At 39.3% G+C, this 21,631-nt stretch overlaps 1 protein-coding gene across 1 annotated transcript in view; it reads right to left on the reverse strand.

The window, feature by feature from the left end:
• Positions 1-214: 214 nt before the first annotated feature.
• The window catches only part of CHRNA10 (cholinergic receptor nicotinic alpha 10 subunit), a 53,981-nt gene continuing 32,564 nt past the window's right edge, over positions 215-21,631 (reverse strand). The window contains exons 4-5 of the mRNA XM_066588517.1: positions 16,757-17,289; positions 215-3,059 (exon numbers count right to left, since the gene is read on the reverse strand). Coding sequence (XP_066444614.1) covers positions 2,425-3,059; positions 16,757-17,289 — 1,168 coding nt within the window. The 3' untranslated portion in view covers positions 215-2,424. The remainder of the gene's footprint in view (positions 3,060-16,756; positions 17,290-21,631) is intronic.

Raw genomic sequence — 21,631 nt, forward strand, 5'->3', positions numbered from 1 at the left:
TTGGTCCCACCTGACTGACCAGGAGGAGAACAGTGAAAAGTATCCTGGTGGTCAGCAGAAGTATAATACGTTATGTCAGAAATGTGGACGATATACCGTACATTGTTAGTATTTAATGCGTCCAAAAACTTCATTGTGTGGAAAGGTGGAAGAGGATAGACTCTGCAGGCTCTGCAGGTAGGGCTGGCGACGCACAATGGAAGGACACAAGCCGTCGCTCACATATCGGAGCCTTGAACTATGTTTTTTTATTATTTCATATCACTATGAAGTCGTCCGATCACATGACTGCCTCATAACATGCACATTTATATGGTCAGAATGGCATGAAATACAGCAAATGGTCCAGAAGGACGAATGATCAGCGATGATCTGAAGCTATTCTAGATGTTTTCAAACGAACAACCAAGTCATGGAATGAGTAGACACCAAAATGGTGCAACGAACTGAGATCCTTCTCAATGTACAGTGTATCCTGGGTGGTAATTAGTATTACTTATCTTTATACTCCAGGAGATGAGGGGGTTAAAGCCCTGGGCAATGACAATAGCTGATCTAGAATGAATGATAGAGACTTGAGATGCCCAAACACAATAGATGAAAGTCATCTGATTTTACCACGCCGATATTTTGTTCCTGTGGGAGATAAGATACTGCCGGAAGAGTCTGGAGGAAGACAGAGGGATTCAGAGTAGGACAGAAGAGTCTGGAGGAAGACACAGGGGTTCAGAGAAGGACAGAAGAGTCTGGAGGAATACAGAAGGGTTCAGAGGAGGACAAAAGAGTCCAGTGGAGGGCAGAGGGGACCATACGTGGAGAGAGGGGTCTGGAAAAGGATAGAAGAGTCTAGAGGGGGACAGAGGGGTTGAAAGGAGGAAAGAGAAGTCTGAAGGAGGAGAGAAGGCTATGGAGGAGTAGAGAGATGTTTGGAGAGAAGTGAGGAGTCTCGAGGAGGAGTGAGGAGGGGGACAGAGAAGTCTGAGGGAGGACATAGGGCTCTGAAGGAAAGAAAAGCATCTGGAAGAGGACAGAGGAATCTGGGGGAGGACAGAAGGGTCTGGAGGAGGAAACAGAGGTCTTGTGGAGGACAAAGAGGTCTGGAGCAGGAAAAGAGGTCTTGTGGAGGACAAAGTTCTTGAGGAGGACAAGGGGGTCTGGAGGGTGAGAGGGGAGTCCTCAAGACAAGTATGTAGGGGGAGAGAGGAGTCGGAAAGACAGGAGGAGAGTCTGGAGGGGAAGAGAGAAGTCTGGATGTGGAGAGAAGAGTTGGAAGAAGGACAGGGATGTCTTGAGGGGGACAAAGGGGTCCAGAGCAACACTAAGAAGTCTGAAGAAGCATAGAAGGGTCTGGAGAGGGGAGAGAGAGGTTTGGAGGGAAGCGAAGAGTCAGAAAGAAGTATGGAGGGGGAGAGAGAAGTGTGGAGGAGAAGAGAAAAGTGTGGAGAGGGAGAGGGGAGTCTAGAGGGGAGACTAAGATGTCTTGTGGCGGACAAGGGAGTCTGGAGAAGAACAGAAAGGTCTAGTGAAGGAAAGAGGAGCCTCAAGAGGGACATAGGGGTCTGGAGGGGGTAGAGAACGGTCTAGATCATTGTTCCTCAACTCCAGTCCTCAGGGACCGCCAACAGGTCATGTTTTCGGAATTTCCTCAGTATTGCACAGGTGATGTAATTATTGTGGGTGCCTCAGACATTGCACAGGTGTTCTTGCCATAGGATATCCTGAAAACATGACCTATTGGGGGTCCCTGAGGACTGGAGTTGGGGACCCCTGGTCTGGATAGTAAGAATGAGTTTGGCAGAAGCCTCTTGTTGATTCCTCATGATAATGAAGGAGTAAGGAGGAGTATAGGTCAGCTGAACATGCATTAATATGACAGCTATCTAAACTGTTTGGGCAGCTTGAGACAACTAGTCAAACCCTTCAAGTTCCACAATGACTGAAGAATGTGCGGTTGGCTAAACCTTTCTATGGATGATGCATCCAAGATGGCCATAATGAGTATTTGTTCCAGGAGAACAATACAATAATGATCTAAAGATCTTCTAAACAACACGACAAGACACAATATAACCGATATACTGACAGTGACTTAGGTTCCATTGTCCATCCCTCTCTTTTCTATAAACAGTTCCAGTAAGATAACTTGGTGAGACGTTGGAGGCAGCAAGATCCATCCATTCTGCAATAGACCCCAACAACCAACGAAGACATAAAGTAACCTGCCCTTCAGCTCAAGAACTGTTTGCTTGCCTGAGTCTTTTCTATAGACAAGGTATCTCCCATGGCTTTAGCTATGATTAGCCTCCGTCCAAGAGAACATTATGGTCTGATTGAAAGGGCAATGGTCTGAAGCTGGATCTAATTGTAGAGACCTAGCCAGGCATGTGTCGATCCACAGTGATGGCTGGAGAACTCTTAACCATCTTAGATTGCTTTGCCCATAATTAACACACTCATGAAAAACACCATGATGAAGAAAACCCACATGAAGAACCGGTCCATGACCTTGGCCACTTTCTTCCATTCCCCAGTCCGTTTCTGCGCTGCTTTTTGCTCTCTAAAGCAGTTGGCCATATATTCAATGTTTTTAAGAAGGCGTTCGTTGTGGCACAGACAATGGATCTTGCTGCACTCTCCGCACCCGGGACTTTTCCCAACCCCACACTGATCAGAACCGTTCTCACACTTTCCAGACTCCTTCCAGGCACTGTGGTCATCGCTTGAAGCGTTTTCCTTGCCCCAGTCCAAGTCTTCCTTTGTAGCTGTGTTCTTGAGGCCGCTTTCTTTACAGTTTTTCAGTATGGCTGCGGGGTCCTCCCGTTTGGCTTGTCCGTTCATGACCTGTACTTTGGGTGGTTTCTCAGCCTCAGGAGTCGGTCTTCTGCAGCTTTCTCCCACCTCATAGACAAAGAATATCCTTGACATGTATTGCAAGATGAATTTCTTTGCCCACTTTGGGACGGGTTTTGCTTCTGGACCACAGTGGTGAATATTCATGATGAAGATCGTCAGGGCTGTTGAGGCCGTGATCATCGTCATGGTGGCGATATAATACTTCCCTACGGAGGGAAAAGAAGAAATTATGTAATTAGAAAGATGTAATTACTGGACAAAGTACAAAGATACCCAAGAAGTTACACATAAAAGACATTGATAAATACGATATATTGCAAAATATCTTTTGTTATAATATATGAATGTCCCTTGTATCAGGACACAACAAAACCCATATGTACAAGGATATAACTACTATAATACTGCCCCCTATGTACAAGAATATAACTACTATAATACTGCCTCCTATGTACAAGAATATAACTACTATAATACTGCCTCCTATGTACAAGAATATAACTACTATAATACTGCCCCCTATGTACAAGAATATAACTACTATAATACTGCCTCCTATGTACAGGAATATAACTACTATAATACTGCCCCCTATGTACAAGGATATAACTACTATAATACTGCTCCTATGTACAAGAATATAACTACTATAATACTGCCCCCTATGTACAAGAATATAACTACTGTAATACTGCTCCTATGTACAAGAATATAACTACTATAATACTGCCCCCTATGTACAAGAATATAACTACTATAATACTACCCCCTATGTACAAGGATATAACTACTATAATACTGCCCCCTATGTACAAGAATATAACTACTATAATACTGCCCCCTATGTACAAGAATATAACTACTATAATACTGCCCCCTATGTACAAGAATATAACTACTATAATACTGCCCCCTATGTACAAGAATATAACTACTATAATACTGCCTACTATGTACAAGAATATAACTAGTATAATACTACCCCCTATGTACAAGAATATAACTACTATAATACTGCTCCTATGTACAAGAATATAACTACTATAATACTGCTCCTGTGTACAAGAATATAACTACTATAATACTGCCCTCCATGTACAACAATATAACTACTATAATAATGCCCCCTATGTACAAGAATATCACTACTATAATACTGCCCCTTATGTACAAGAATATAACTACTATAATACTGCCCCCTATGTACAAGGATATAACTACTATAATACTGCCCCCTATGTACAGGAATAGAACTACTATAATACTGCCCCCTATGTACAAGAATATAACTACTATAATACTGCCCCTATGTACAAGAATATAACTACTATAATACTGCCCCCTATGTACAAGAATATAACTACTATAATACTGCCCCCTATGTACAAGAATATAACTACTATAATACTACCTCCTATATACAAGAATATAACTACTATAATACTGCCCCCTATGTACAAGAATATAACTACTATAATACTGTCTCCTATGTACAGGAATAGAACTACTATAATACTGCTCCTATGTACAGGAATAGAACTACTATAATACTGCCCCCTATGTACAAGAATATAAGTATTATAATACTGCCCTATGTACAAGAATATAACTACTATAATACTTCCCCCTATGTACAAGAATATAACTACTATAATGCTGCCCATATGTACAAGAATATAACTACTATAAAACTGCCCCTATGTACAAGAATATAGCTACTATAATACTGCCCCCTATGTACAAGAATATAACTACTATGATACTGCCCCCTATGTACAAGAATATAACTACTATAATACTGCCCCTATGTACAAGACTATAACTACTATAATACTGCCCCCTATGTACAAGAATATAACTACTATAAGACTGCCCCTATGTACAAGAATATAACTACTATAATGCTGCCCCCTATGTACAAGAATATTACTACTATAATACTGCCCCCTATGTACAAGAATATAACTACTATAATACTGCCCCCTATGTACAGGAATATAACTACTATAATACTGCCTCTGTGTACAAGAATATAACTACTATAATACTTCCCCCTATGTACAAGAATATAACTACTATAATGCTGCCCATATGTACAAGAATATAACTACTATAATACTGCCCCTATGTACAAGAATATAACTACTATAATACTGCTCCCTATGTACAAGAATATAACTACTATAATACTGCCTCCTATGTACAAGAATATAACTACTATAATACTGCCCCCTATGTACAAGAATATAACTACTATAATATTGCCCCCTTTGTACAAGAATATAACTACTATAATACTGCCCCCTATGTATAAGAATATAACTACTATAATACTGCCCCTATGTACAAGAATATAACTACTATAATACTGCCCCCTATGTACAAGAATATAATTACTATAATGCTGTCCCTATGTACAAGAATATAACTACTACAATACTGCCCCCTATGTACAAGAATATAACTAATATAATACTGCCCCCTATGTACAAGAATTTAATTACTATAATACTGCCCCTATGTACAAGAATATAACTACTATAATACTGCTCCTATGTACAAGAATATAACTACTATAATACTGCCCCCTATGTACAGGAATATAACTACTATAATACTGCCTCCTATGTACAAGAATATAACTACTATAATGCTACCTCCTATGTAGAAGAATAACTACTATAATACTGCCCCCTATGTACAAGGATATAACTACTATAATACTGCTCCCTATGTACAAGAATATAACTACTATAAAACTGCCCCCTATGTACAAGAATATAACTACTATAATACTGCTCCTATGTACAAGAATATAACTACTATAGTACTGCTCCCTATGTACTAGAATATAAATACTATAATACTGCCCCCTATGTGCTAGAATATAACTACTATAATACTGCCCCCTATGTACAAGAATATAACTACTATAATACTGCCCCCTCTGTACAGGAATAGAACTACTATAATACTGCCTCCTATGTAGAAGAATAACTACTATAATACTGCCCCCTATGTACAAGGATATAACTACTATAATACTGCTCCCTATGTACAAGAATATAACTACTATAAAACTGCCCCCTATGTACAAGAATATAACTACTATAATACTGCTCCTATGTACAAGAATATAACTACTATAATACTGCTCCCTATGTACTAGAATATAACTACTATAATACTGCCCCCTATGTACAAGAATATAACTACTATAATACTGCCCCCTATGTACAGGAATAGAACTACTATAATACTGCCCCCTATGTACAAGAATATAAGTATTATAATACTGCCCCTATGTACAAGAATATAAGTATTATAATACTGCCCCTATGTACAAGAATATAACTACTATAATGCTGCCCATATGTACAAGAATATAACTACTATAATACTGCCCCCTATGTACGAGAATATAAGTATTATAATACTGCCCCTATGTACAAGAATATAACTACTATAATGCTGCCCATATGTACAAGAATATAACTACTATAATACTGCTCCTATGTACAAGAATATAACTACTATAATACTGCCCCCTATGTACAAGAATATAACTACTATAATACTGCTCCTATGTACAAGAATATAACTACTATAATACTGCCCCCTATGTACAGGAATATAACTACTATAATACTGCCTCCTATGTACAAGAATATAACTACTATAATGCTACCTCCTATGTAGAAGAATAACTACTATAATACTGCCCCCTATGTACAAGGATATAACTACTATAATACTGCTCCCTATGTACAAGAATATAACTACTATAAAACTGCCCCCTATGTACAAGAATATAACTACTATAATACTGCTCCTATGTACAAGAATATAACTACTATAGTACTGCTCCCTATGTACTAGAATATAAATACTATAATACTGCCCCCTATGTGCTAGAATATAACTACTATAATACTGCCCCCTATGTACAAGAATATAACTACTATAATACTGCCCCCTCTGTACAGGAATAGAACTACTATAATACTGCCTCCTATGTAGAAGAATAACTACTATAATACTGCCCCCTATGTACAAGGATATAACTACTATAATACTGCTCCCTATGTACAAGAATATAACTACTATAAAACTGCCCCCTATGTACAAGAATATAACTACTATAATACTGCTCCTATGTACAAGAATATAACTACTATAATACTGCTCCCTATGTACTAGAATATAACTACTATAATACTGCCCCCTATGTACAAGAATATAACTACTATAATACTGCCCCCTATGTACAGGAATAGAACTACTATAATACTGCCCCCTATGTACAAGAATATAAGTATTATAATACTGCCCCTATGTACAAGAATATAAGTATTATAATACTGCCCCTATGTACAAGAATATAACTACTATAATGCTGCCCATATGTACAAGAATATAACTACTATAATACTGCCCCCTATGTACGAGAATATAAGTATTATAATACTGCCCCTATGTACAAGAATATAACTACTATAATGCTGCCCATATGTACAAGAATATAACTACTATAATACTGCTCCTATGTACAAGAATATAACTACTATAATACTGCCCCCTATGTACAAGAATATAACTACTATAATACTGCTCCTATGTACAAGAATATAACTACTATAATACTGCCCCTATGTACAAGAATATAGCTACTATAATACTGCCCCCTATGTACAAGAATATAACTACTATAATACTGCCCCCTATGTACAAGAATATAACTACTATAATACTGCCCCTATGTACAAGAATATAACTACTATAATGATGCCCATATGTACAAGAATATAACTACTATAATACTGCCCCTATGTACAAGAATATAACTACTATAATACTGCCCCCTATGTACAAGAATATAACTACTATAATACTGCCCCTATGTACAAGAATATAACTACTATAATACTGCCCCTATGTACAAGAATATAACTACTATAATACTGCCCCCTATGTACAAGAATATAACTACTATAATACTGCCCCTATGTACAAGAATATAACTACTATAATATTGCCCCCTTTGTACAAGAATATAACTACTATAATACTGCTCCCTATGTACTAGAATATAACTACTATAATACTGCCCCCTATGTACAAGAATATAACTACTATAATACTGCCCCCTATGTACAGGAATAGAACTACTATAATACTGCCCCCTATGTACAAGAATATAAGTATTATAATACTGCCCCTATGTACAAGAATATAAGTATTATAATACTGCCCCTATGTACAAGAATATAACTACTATAATGCTGCCCATATGTACAAGAATATAACTACTATAATACTGCCCCCTATGTACGAGAATATAAGTATTATAATACTGCCCCTATGTACAAGAATATAACTACTATAATGCTGCCCATATGTACAAGAATATAACTACTATAATACTGCTCCTATGTACAAGAATATAACTACTATAATACTGCCCCCTATGTACAAGAATATAACTACTATAATACTGCTCCTATGTACAAGAATATAACTACTATAATACTGCCCCTATGTACAAGAATATAGCTACTATAATACTGCCCCCTATGTACAAGAATATAACTACTATAATACTGCCCCCTATGTACAAGAATATAACTACTATAATACTGCCCCTATGTACAAGAATATAACTACTATAATGATGCCCATATGTACAAGAATATAACTACTATAATACTGCCCCTATGTACAAGAATATAACTACTATAATACTGCCCCCTATGTACAAGAATATAACTACTATAATACTGCCCCTATGTACAAGAATATAACTACTATAATACTGCCCCTATGTACAAGAATATAACTACTATAATACTGCCCCCTATGTACAAGAATATAACTACTATAATACTGCCCCTATGTACAAGAATATAACTACTATAATATTGCCCCCTTTGTACAAGAATATAACTACTATAATACTGCTCCCTATGTACTAGAATATAACTACTATAATACTGCCCCCTATGTACAAGAATATAACTACTATAATACTGCCCCCTATGTACAGGAATAGAACTACTATAATACTGCCCCCTATGTACAAGAATATAAGTATTATAATACTGCCCCTATGTACAAGAATATAAGTATTATAATACTGCCCCTATGTACAAGAATATAACTACTATAATGCTGCCCATATGTACAAGAATATAACTACTATAATACTGCCCCCTATGTACGAGAATATAAGTATTATAATACTGCCCCTATGTACAAGAATATAACTACTATAATGCTGCCCATATGTACAAGAATATAACTACTATAATACTGCTCCTATGTACAAGAATATAACTACTATAATACTGCCCCCTATGTACAAGAATATAACTGCTATAATACTGCTCCTATGTACAAGAATATAACTACTATAATACTGCCCCCTATGTACAGGAATATAACTACTATAATACTGCCTCCTATGTACAAGAATATAACTACTATAATGCTACCTCCTATGTAGAAGAATAACTACTATAATACTGCCCCCTATGTACAAGGATATAACTACTATAATACTGCTCCCTATGTACAAGAATATAACTACTATAAAACTGCCCCCTATGTACAAGAATATAACTACTATAATACTGCTCCTATGTACAAGAATATAACTACTATAGTACTGCTCCCTATGTACTAGAATATAAATACTATAATACTGCCCCCTATGTGCTAGAATATAACTACTATAATACTGCCCCCTATGTACAAGAATATAACTACTATAATACTGCCCCCTCTGTACAGGAATAGAACTACTATAATACTGCCTCCTATGTAGAAGAATAACTACTATAATACTGCCCCCTATGTACAAGGATATAACTACTATAATACTGCTCCCTATGTACAAGAATATAACTACTATAAAACTGCCCCCTATGTACAAGAATATAACTACTATAATACTGCTCCTATGTACAAGAATATAACTACTATAATACTGCTCCCTATGTACTAGAATATAACTACTATAATACTGCCCCCTATGTACAAGAATATAACTACTATAATACTGCCCCCTATGTACAGGAATAGAACTACTATAATACTGCCCCCTATGTACAAGAATATAAGTATTATAATACTGCCCCTATGTACAAGAATATAAGTATTATAATACTGCCCCTATGTACAAGAATATAACTACTATAATGCTGCCCATATGTACAAGAATATAACTACTATAATACTGCCCCCTATGTACGAGAATATAAGTATTATAATACTGCCCCTATGTACAAGAATATAACTACTATAATGCTGCCCATATGTACAAGAATATAACTACTATAATACTGCTCCTATGTACAAGAATATAACTACTATAATACTGCCCCCTATGTACAAGAATATAACTACTATAATACTGCTCCTATGTACAAGAATATAACTACTATAATACTGCCCCTATGTACAAGAATATAACTACTATAATACTGCTCCCTATGTACAAGAATATAACTACTATAATACTGCCCCCTATGTACAAGAATATAACTACTATAATACTGCCCCTATGTACAAGAATATAACTACTATAATGATGCCCATATGTACAAGAATATAACTACTATAATACTGCCCCTATGTACAAGAATATAACTACTATAATACTGCCCCCTATGTACAAGAATATAACTACTATAATACTGCCCCTATGTACAAGAATATAACTACTATAATACTGCCCCTATGTACAAGAATATAACTACTATAATACTGCCCCCTATGTACAAGAATATAACTACTATAATACTGCCCCTATGTACAAGAATATAACTACTATAATATTGCCCCCTTTGTACAAGAATATAACTACTATAATACTGCCCCCTATGTACAAGAATATAATTACTATAATGCTGTCCCTATGTACAAGAATATAACTACTCTAATACTGCTCCTATGTACAAGAATATAACTACTATAATGCTGCCCATATGTACAAGAATATAACTACTATAATACTGCCCCTATGTACAAGAATATAACTACTATAATACTGCCCCCTATGTACAAGAATATAACTACTATAATATTGCCCCCTTTGTACAAGAATATAACTACTATAATACTGCCCCCTATGTATAAGAATATAACTACTATAATACTGCCCCTATGTACAAGAATATAACTACTATAATACTGCCCCCTATGTACAAGAATATAATTACTATAATGCTGTCCCTATGTACAAGAATATAACTACTACAATACTGCCCCCTATGTACAAGAATATAACTAATATAATACTGCCCCCTATGTACAAGAATTTAATTACTATAATACTGCCCTTAGTACAAGAATATAACTACTATAATACTGCTCCTATGTACAAGAATATAACTACTATAATACTGCCCCCTATGTACAGGAATATAACTACTATAATACTGCCTCCTATGTACAAGAATATAACTACTATAATGCTACCTCCTATGTAGAAGAATAACTACTATAATACTGCCCCCTATGTACAAGGATATAACTACTATAATACTGCTCCCTATGTACAAGAATATAACTACTATAAAACTGCCCCCTATGTACAAGAATATAACTACTATAATACTGCTCCTATGTACAAGAATATAACTACTATAGTACTGCTCCCTATGTACTAGAATATAAATACTATAATACTGCCCCCTATGTGCTAGAATATAACTACTATAATACTGCCCCCTATGTACAAGAATATAACTACTATAATACTGCCCCCTCTGTACAGGAATAGAACTACTATAATACTGCCTCCTATGTAGAAGAATAACTACTATAATACTGCCCCCTATGTACAAGGATATAACTACTATAATACTGCTCCCTATGTACAAGAATATAACTACTATAAAACTGCCCCCTATGTACAAGAATATAACTACTATAATACTGCTCCTATGTACAAGAATATAACTACTATAATACTGCTCCCTATGTACTAGAATATAACTACTATAATACTGCCCCCTATGTACAAGAATATAACTACTATAATACTGCCCCCTATGTACAGGAATAGAACTACTATAATACTGCCCCCTATGTACAAGAATATAAGTATTATAATACTGCCCCTATGTACAAGAATATAAGTATTATAATACTGCCCCTATGTACAAGAATATAACTACTATAATGCTGCCCATATGTACAAGAATATAACTACTATAATACTGCCCCCTATGTACGAGAATATAAGTATTATAATACTGCCCCTATGTACAAGAATATAACTACTATAATGCTGCCCATATGTACAAGAATATAACTACTATAATACTGCTCCTATGTACAAGAATATAACTACTATAATACTGCCCCCTATGTACAAGAATATAACTACTATAATACTGCCCCTATGTACAAGAATATAACTACTATAATGATGCCAATATGTACAAGAATATAACTACTATAATACTGCCCCTATGTACAAGAATATAACTACTATAATACTGCCCCCTATGTACAAGAATATAACTACTATAATACTGCCCCTATGTACAAGAATATAACTACTATAATACTGCCCCTATGTACAAGAATATAACTACTATAATACTGCCCCCTATGTACAAGAATATAACTACTATAATACTGCCCCTATGTACAAGAATATAACTACTATAATATTGCCCCCTTTGTACAAGAATATAACTACTATAATACTGCCCCCTATGTACAAGAATATAATTACTATAATGCTGTCCCTATGTACAAGAATATAACTACTCTAATACTGCTCCTATGTACAAGAATATAACTACTATAATGCTGCCCATATGTACAAGAATATAACTACTATAATACTGCCCCTATGTACAAGAATATAACTACTATAATACTGCCCCCTATGTACAAGAATATAACTACTATAATATTGCCCCCTTTGTACAAGAATATAACTACTATAATACTGCCCCCTATGTATAAGAATATAACTACTATAATACTGCCCCTATGTACAAGAATATAACTACTATAATACTGCCCCCTATGTACAAGAATATAATTACTATAATGCTGTCCCTATGTACAAGAATATAACTACTACAATACTGCCCCCTATGTACAAGAATATAACTAATATAATACTGCCCCCTATGTACAAGAATTTAATTACTATAATACTGCCCTTAGTACAAGAATATAACTACTATAATACTGCTCCTATGTACAAGAATATAACTACTATAATACTGCCCCCTATGTACAGGAATATAACTACTATAATACTGCCTCCTATGTACAAGAATATAACTACTATAATGCTACCTCCTATGTAGAAGAATAACTACTATAATACTGCCCCCTATGTACAAGAATATAACTACTATAATACTGCCCCTATGTACAAGAATATAACTACTATAATATTGCCCCCTTTGTACAAGAATATAACTACTATAATACTGCCCCCTATGTACAAGAATATAATTACTATAATGCTGTCCCTATGTACAAGAATATAACTACTATAATACTGCCTCCTATGTACAAGAATATAACTACTATAATACTGCCCCTATGTACAAGAATATAACTACTATAATACTGCCTCCTATGTACAAGAATATAACTACTATAATGCTGTCCCCTATGTACAGGAATATAACTACTGTAATACTGCCCCCTATGTACAAGAATATAACTACTATAATACTGCCTCCTATGTACAAGAATATAACTACTATAATGCTACCTCCTATGTAGAAGAATAACTACTATAATACTGCCCCCTATGTACAAGGATATAACTACTATAATACTGCTCCCTATGTACAAGAATATAACTACTATAAAACTGCCCCCTATGTACAAGAATATAACTACTATAATACTGCTCCTATGTACAAGAATATAACTACTATAGTACTGCTCCCTATGTACTAGAATATAAATACTATAATACTGCCCCCTATGTGCTAGAATATAACTACTATAATACTGCCCCCTATGTACAAGAATATAACTACTATAATACTGCCCCCTCTGTACAGGAATAGAACTACTATAATACTGCCCCCTATGTACAAGAATATAACTACTATAATGCTGCCTCCTATGTAGAAGAATAACTACTATAATACTGCCTCCTATGTACAAGAATATAACTACTATAATACTGCCTCCTATGTACAAGAATATAACTACTATAATACTGCCTCCTATGTACAAGAATATAACTACTATAATACTGCCTCCTATGTACAAGAATATAACTACTATAATACTGCCCCCTATGTACAGGAATATAACTACTGTAATACTGCCCCTATGTACAAGAATATAACTACTATAATACTGCCCTCTAATGTACAAGAATATAACTACTATAATACTGCCCCCTATGTACAAGAATATAACTACTATAATACTGCCCCTATGTACAAGAATATAACTACTATAATACTGCTCCTATGTACAAGAATATAACTACTATAATACTGCCTCCTATGTACAAGAATATAACTACTATAATGCTGCCTCCTATGTAGAAGAATAACTACTATAATACTGCCCCCTATGTACAAGGATATAACTAATATAATACTGCTCCCTATGTACAAGAATATAACTACTATAAAACTGCCCCCTATGTACAAGAATATAACTACTATAATACTGCCCCCTATGTACAAGAATATAACTACTATAATACTGCGCCCTATGTACAAGGATATAACTACTATAATACTGCTCCCTATGTACAAGAATATAACTACTATAATACTGCTCCTATGTACAAGAATATAACTACTATAATACTGCTCCTATGTACAAGAATATAAATACTATAATACTGCCCCTATGTACAAGAATATAACTACTATAATACTGCCCCCTATGTACAAGAATATAACTACTATAATACTGCCCCCTATGTACAAGAATATAACTACTATAATACTGCCCCCTATGTACAGGAATATAACTACTATAATACTGCCTCTGTGTACAAGAATATAACTACTATAATACTGCCCCCTATGTACAAGAATATAACTACTATAATACTGACCCTTATGTACAAGAATATAACTACTATAATACTGCCCCCTATGTACAAGAATCTACCTACTATAATACTGCCCCCATGTACAAGAATATAACTACTATAATACTGCCCCCATGTACAAGAATATAACTACTATAATACTGCCCCTATGTACAAGTATATAACTACTATAATACTGCCTCCTATGTACAAGAATATAACTACTATAATACTGCCCCCATGTACAAGAATATAACTACTATAATACTGACCCTTATGTACAAGTATATAACTACTATAATACTGCCCCCATGTACAAGAATATAACTACTATAATACGGTCTCCTATGTACAAGGACATAACTACAGCACTATCTTAGAGCTCACACATAATATTGCCTTACAATACTCTACTTACTATTCTCACACAACTTATTTAGAGTACTATAAAAGGCACAAATCATACTGCTATACTGTGCTTACATGAAAAATTTTACACTGAAAACTTAACAGTACCTTTTTTAAATAATATCGTACAATCCCAAATAGCACTAGCGTAATTTTTTCTTTATTGCCTACTTAATACCTCCTTACAGTACTACCCTGAGGCCAAAAGGGAAGAAGGTGGATCCAGGAAACTACAGGCCTGTGAGCCTGACTTCTATACCGGGAAAGATCTTTGAACAAATTATTAAACAGCATGTATGCAAGTACTTGGATGAGAATGGAGTAATTAACCAGAGTCAGCATGGGTTTGTAACAATCAAGTTATGCCAGATGAATCTAATTTCCTTCTATGACAGAATCACTGACCGGGTTGATCAGGGAAATGCGGTGGATATAGTATATCTTGACTTTTTAGTAAAGCATTTGACAAAGTATCTCATACCATACTTATTGAAAAAATGACCAAATCTGGGATTGACAAGGCAACTGTTAGGTGGATTCACAAGTGGCTGAGTGATCGTACTCAAAGAGTGGTCATAAATGGCTGCACATCCAAGTGGAAGAATGTATCAAGTGCGGACCACAAGGTTCTGTCCTAGGCCCAGTGCTGGTCAACATTGTTATAAATGATCTGGAGGAGGGAATTGAGGGGAAAGTGATCAAATTTGCTGACGACACAAAGCTAGGAGGGATAGCTAACACTAGGGAAGAGAGAGAGAGGATTCAAAAAGATCTAGAAAAGCTTGCACAGTGGGCGGCGACTAACAGAATTGTATTTAATAAGGAGAAATGCAAAGTCCTACATCTGGGCAAGAAAAATGAAGAAAACACATACAGAATGGGAGGAATTGGGCTAAGCAGCACATGTGAAAAAGACTTGGGTATACTAATAGATCACAGACTGAACATGAGTCAACAATGTGATGCAGCAGCCAAAAAGGCAAACACAATTCTGGGATGTAATAAGAGAAGCATATAGTCTAGATCACGTGAGGTCATTATCCCCCTCTACTCTTCCTTAGTCAGACCTCATCTGGAATACTGGGTCCAGTTCTGGGCACCCCACTTTAAAAAAGACATAGGCAAACTGGAGCAAGTTCAGAGAAGAGTTACCAAGATGATGAGCGGTCTGCAAATCATGTCCTATGAGGAACGGTTAAAGGATTCTATGAGTACCAGATTGTGCCCAAATACTTCTGTTTTGTCGGTGACTTGTGCATTTTGTCTTATGTCCCTCCTTGGTCTCGTTTTCGTATCTGAAACCCAGTTTTCCTTATGGTGCTGGATGTATCAAGGCTGCACAAATGGCACACTGGGCAGATGTTGTTTTGTATTTCGGTCTTCACTAATTTAGTCGCCCCCTATTTCCAACATCATCATTGATGTAGAGTGTGGCACTTTTATACTCACCGATAAGTGGCACATTTTCGGATGGTGGCATACTCTCAGCCACAAGCAGCTGAAACACAGTAAGGGCCAACAGCACAGTGACACCCAAGGACACCTTCTCCCCAGAGTCGGCTGGAAGGTAGAACCCCAGCGGTGCTAGGAAGGAGATCATCACACAAGGAAGGAGAAGGTTGAAGATGTAGAAGGAAGCCCTCCTCTTCAGCATCAGAGTGTATGTGACGTCGGGGTATGGCTCCGAGCAGCAGCCGTAGGTGATCACATTCTTCTTTGCCGGCATTCCCAGCACCTCCCACTCAACGTTCTCCACAAAGTCCGTCAGATCTCCGGTGTCCAGATGGTTCAGGATGTCAATCTGGTTACCGTTATACGTCCAGGAGCCAAAGGTTAGACGACATTGCTGACCATCAAAGGGGAAGAAGGAGACGTCCACTTTACAAGAGCTTTTGGTGATGGCCGGAGAGTCCCACATGATCTGCCCGTCATATCTGATCACCACGTTGGTCTCCATTGAGCCGGTGAACTGATCGTCCGCACTGGAAAACAAGGGAAGAGCATGATAATTCCTAGCATAGGATTAGTTTACTTAAGGTGACCAAATTTTCCCAGGGTCATAGCAGGACAATAGGGGTGTGGTCAGGGGCGGGGCTTATCATGAAATATGATTTTACATCCATCATTATAAAAAGTACAGGGCCGGTTCAAAATAGGCAGAGAGAAAATTCCCCATCCATAAATCTATCAAAATCCGCAGCTGATTTCCTACTACATGGCGCTCCCGCTCACCTCCTCTGAAGGCCTCCCGCTGTCAGTACTCCCCGGCTTGAGGTATGCTGTCATGTGTAGTAATAGTGTCCCCTATATCAGCCCCACTACTAATAGTGACCCCACAGTATCCCCAGTAGTAATAGTGTTCCCCATATTGGCCCCAGTATTAATAGTGACCCCCACAGTGGCACCAGTAGTTAAAGTGTCTCTTATATCAGCCCCAGTAGTAATAGTGACCCCCACAGTATCCCCAGTAGTAGCCGTGTCCCCTATATTGGGCCCAGTAGTAATAGTGACCCCCACAGTGGCCTCAGTAGTAATAGTGACCCCACAGTGGCCTCAGTAGTAATAGTGTCCCCTATATTGGCCCCAGTAGTAAGTCTCCCCTATATCATTCCCAGTAGTAGCAGTGACCCTCATAGTGGCATCAGTAGTAATAGTGTCCTCTATATCGGCCCCAGTAGTTATAGTGTCCCCCACAGTGTCCCCAGTAGTAATAGGGTCCCCTATATAGTTCCCAGTAGTAATAGTGACCCCCACAGTGGCCCCAGTAGTAATAGTGTCCCCCACAGAGGACTCCGTAGTAATAGTGTCCCCTGTATCGGCCCAAGTAGTAATCCTTTAATTAATAGTGTCCCTTTATTGGCCCCAGCAGTAACAGTGACCCCCACAGTAGCCCCAGTAGTAATAGAGCCCCCTGAGACTGATATACTTACCTCCTCTGTTCTGCTGTGGGTGGTAGTGTGTGAGCCGGGACGCTTCCTCCATTCTCCTCTCTTCCTGCAGAACCAATGAGGAGGGGACAGGGGAGAAGGATCATGGGTGCACACACTGACATCAGTGTGTGCGTCCCGCAGCAGCACCACAGAGTGATTACCAGCTGGGGATCTGCGGCTCCTCGGCTAGTAATCGCCTTGATGGTGATCAGATGTTCAGAAAGTGGGATAGATGTCCCAAAAGCTGGATAAATGGCTGTCCCACTTGGGACTCTGGGCAAAGCACGACACAGGGTGCCAAAATGGGACTGTCATGCCTACATCAGGATGTCTGGTCACCTTAGTTTACTGATCGTGTGGGACCTCCTGTCCCATGCTCAAGAGCGGTAGTCATAATTCTGCTGGTTTGGCAAAAACTTCCCATTCTGCAGTGGTAAGGTGTGCGATATCACCAGGTCCGTACCTACAGAGCTCTCTGATGTTTTACATAGAAGGTTCTAGATGCGTCTGGAGAAATGTTTACAAAACACCCAAGAAATTGTCATAAATCCTTCTACTGTCCAGACTTTCATCTTAGGACCTATAGGAAGCCTCATCACATGCAGGACCATTAGAAGGGCTACACGTGGCATACCAGGAGGAGACCACCGCTATCCAGGAGGAGCAGTCAGAGAATACAATAGGCTGGAAGACGTCTCTAAGAAGCTAGACTTTCATCTGGGGACCCATCGGAAGCCTCACTACTACTGAGGTCACAGTGACCTTTGGAGAGAGGGGCACATAGGACGTCTACATGCCAGGCGGAGACCATTAGAACGAGGGGCACATGACATCTACGTGTGGGGGAATTAGGAGGAGACCTCTGCTGTCCAGGAGGAACAGCTGGGAAACACAAGATTCTGAAAGACGTCTCTAAGAAGCCAGAACTTTCTGGGACCTACAGAAGGAGGTGACCAATAAAAGGGCATACAATATGTCTAAATGGGGGGCATGCCAGGAGGAGACCACCACTGTCCAGGATAAACAGCCTGAGAGGAGAAGATGCCTGAACCTACAGGAAGCTCTCAGCAGGTCACGGTGCAGAAGGTCTATACGTCAGCTGGAAAAATCACAACCATTCATAGCTGCATAAAAACGCTGCCCCCCAAAAAATAGGACAAACGCGACCAAGAAAAGAAAAGATAGGTCTTGCCCTATCTGTCGACCGATATATGCTGGCGGCTCCCATAGACTTCTATGAGACCTGCAAAAAAAGGAGGGAGTTTAGCAGCGTCCAGCACAGCGAGAAGCTTACAGGTGCCTCTAATCAGAGTCCTTCCCAGACCGAAGACACAAGATGCTGGAAGACATCTCTAGGAAGCCCAGTCTTCAGGACCTCCAGGAGTCTCTCCCCCACCACTGCAGGAGCCGACCAGCAGAGAGAGGGGCACACGGGGCATCTACATGGGGGGTGCCAGGAAGAGACCACCACTGTCCAGAGGAAGGACAAGGGAAGACTAAAGATTACCCATGAGCACCAGGGACATAACAGGACTTCTGGAACAAAGTAAACAAGGCAGAGATGGAGGTAGGTGGCTACAGGACAGAAGAACCTGAAACCTGCAGTGTAAAGCATGGCGGTGGAGAGTTTTGCATATAGCCACATGACCAGCAGGACAGTGACTGCAGCTCTGGGTGTGACTGGAGTGTAGAGGGTTTTATAGTCACTCAGTGCTATAAATGTTCCTAAGACCTGGGGTTGGGGTCAGCTGCAGTCAGAGACCCCCGTACCGCGGCAGTGACCCCTCGCCGGGGGTGTGTGAGCTTTGTTATTAGATGTAATGCTGTAATTCGGTCGCAGTCACCTCTGCTGCAGAACATGAGCCGCCTCAGCCGGCAGCTGCGCCTGCGATTGTGTTACACCTTCTCACCGAGCCCTGAAATCCCTGCAGCCCTGAGCCATGACACGCGGCGCAGCCCTCCCGGGTCACTGCAGGTCTCTGCATCCATCAGCTGCCGACAGGCACAAGAGGGGCTTAAAGGGGCAGGCCTCTGAAATAGAAGAATATTAGTACCTGTCCCTGGGAAAGCTGAGTGACTCCGAACAGGGCGGCCGGCGCAGAACGCTGACGACTCACCGCCCAGCTTCTGGTTACATCACTGCGGGTCGGTGCTGTAATCTGCTGCGTCTAAGTTATACCTGTTTCTGGAAAAGCCGGGTGATAACTAACATGTCCCAGCTTTCCCGGACTCCTGAATGACAAGTGCGCCTGTGGGGTTGGGTCCAGAAGTGTTAGGAAAGCGATGGCGTTTTCGCCGCCTCACCGGACGTGGAGTTTCCTCCCCTGAGATGCTTCGCCTTTTCTTGTCCTCCGAGTTTGGGGCGCTTTCAGCGTTCAGTGATGGCGGCCATTCAAAACGATTCCATTTCTTCGCCTTCAGACGCTGCCGGAGCGGGTGCTGGGGGGAGCTCTGCTTTACCAAGGAGAGGGTTCTGCGGTCGTCCACGTTAGTTCCCTCCGCGCCCGTCACGGTCCGCTGGGGCTCTCCAGGCGTTTGCTGATGCATCATTATTTTTCCCGCTGCTCAGTGATACAAGTTTTGCGCTCTTTTGCACCGCTGGAGTCTTTCTGTTTCTCTTAGACACAATGGCGCTGGAACTGGTCGCCCGCTGTTATACCATCCGTGCGGAGGAACGGCGAGTTGTGCGTTCGGACACGTTAGTTGGAGCTCCAGCGTTGTATTCAGCTGACTGTGCAGCCTGTTGGTCGGAACGATTCCTGACATCCTCCTCCGACCCCTTTCAGTGAGGAGCTGTTTCCGTCTGCAGGATCCCATCTCGCTGGATGTTTTCCTCAATCGCGCCATTCTCTGTATACTCTCCACACCGTTACATGAGAAGCCCCCCGTGGTTGGCAGTGAGCCCCTGGCTAGTCCAGCACTGATGACCGGCCTCGTTGGAAGTCGCTCCGATCGCTGGATCTTCCATCCAATGTGGATTCACACTGAAACTGATCCGCGGAAAACTAGTCACGTGATTTTTATGCTCCGGGGTCACGGGGAGAATTACCATACAGGGAAGCGCCAATCGTCAAAGGGGCGTGGCTTTGATAAAGGGGCCATTCCGTGTATAATGAAATAATGAGATCTTCCGCCATGGCGGATCATGGAACTGCTGAGCAGTCATTGGCTGATTACTTCTGAGCAGTCATTGGCTGATTACTTCTGAGCAGTCATTGGCTGATTACTTCTGAGCCTGTCACCATGGAGGAGGGTGTAATAAATGGCAGAATTCCTAAAGGTTGATGTGAGATTCTTGTTGCCCCCCTCGGGTTAAAGCCGGAGTCTTCACATCCATCACATACTGATACTTTGTATCCATTGTGGCGGTCACATGTTGTATCTGCATCCGAAT

This window comes from Eleutherodactylus coqui, chromosome 1 (genome assembly GCF_035609145.1).
Source record: "Eleutherodactylus coqui strain aEleCoq1 chromosome 1, aEleCoq1.hap1, whole genome shotgun sequence".
Taxonomy (NCBI): domain Eukaryota; kingdom Metazoa; phylum Chordata; class Amphibia; order Anura; family Eleutherodactylidae; genus Eleutherodactylus; species Eleutherodactylus coqui.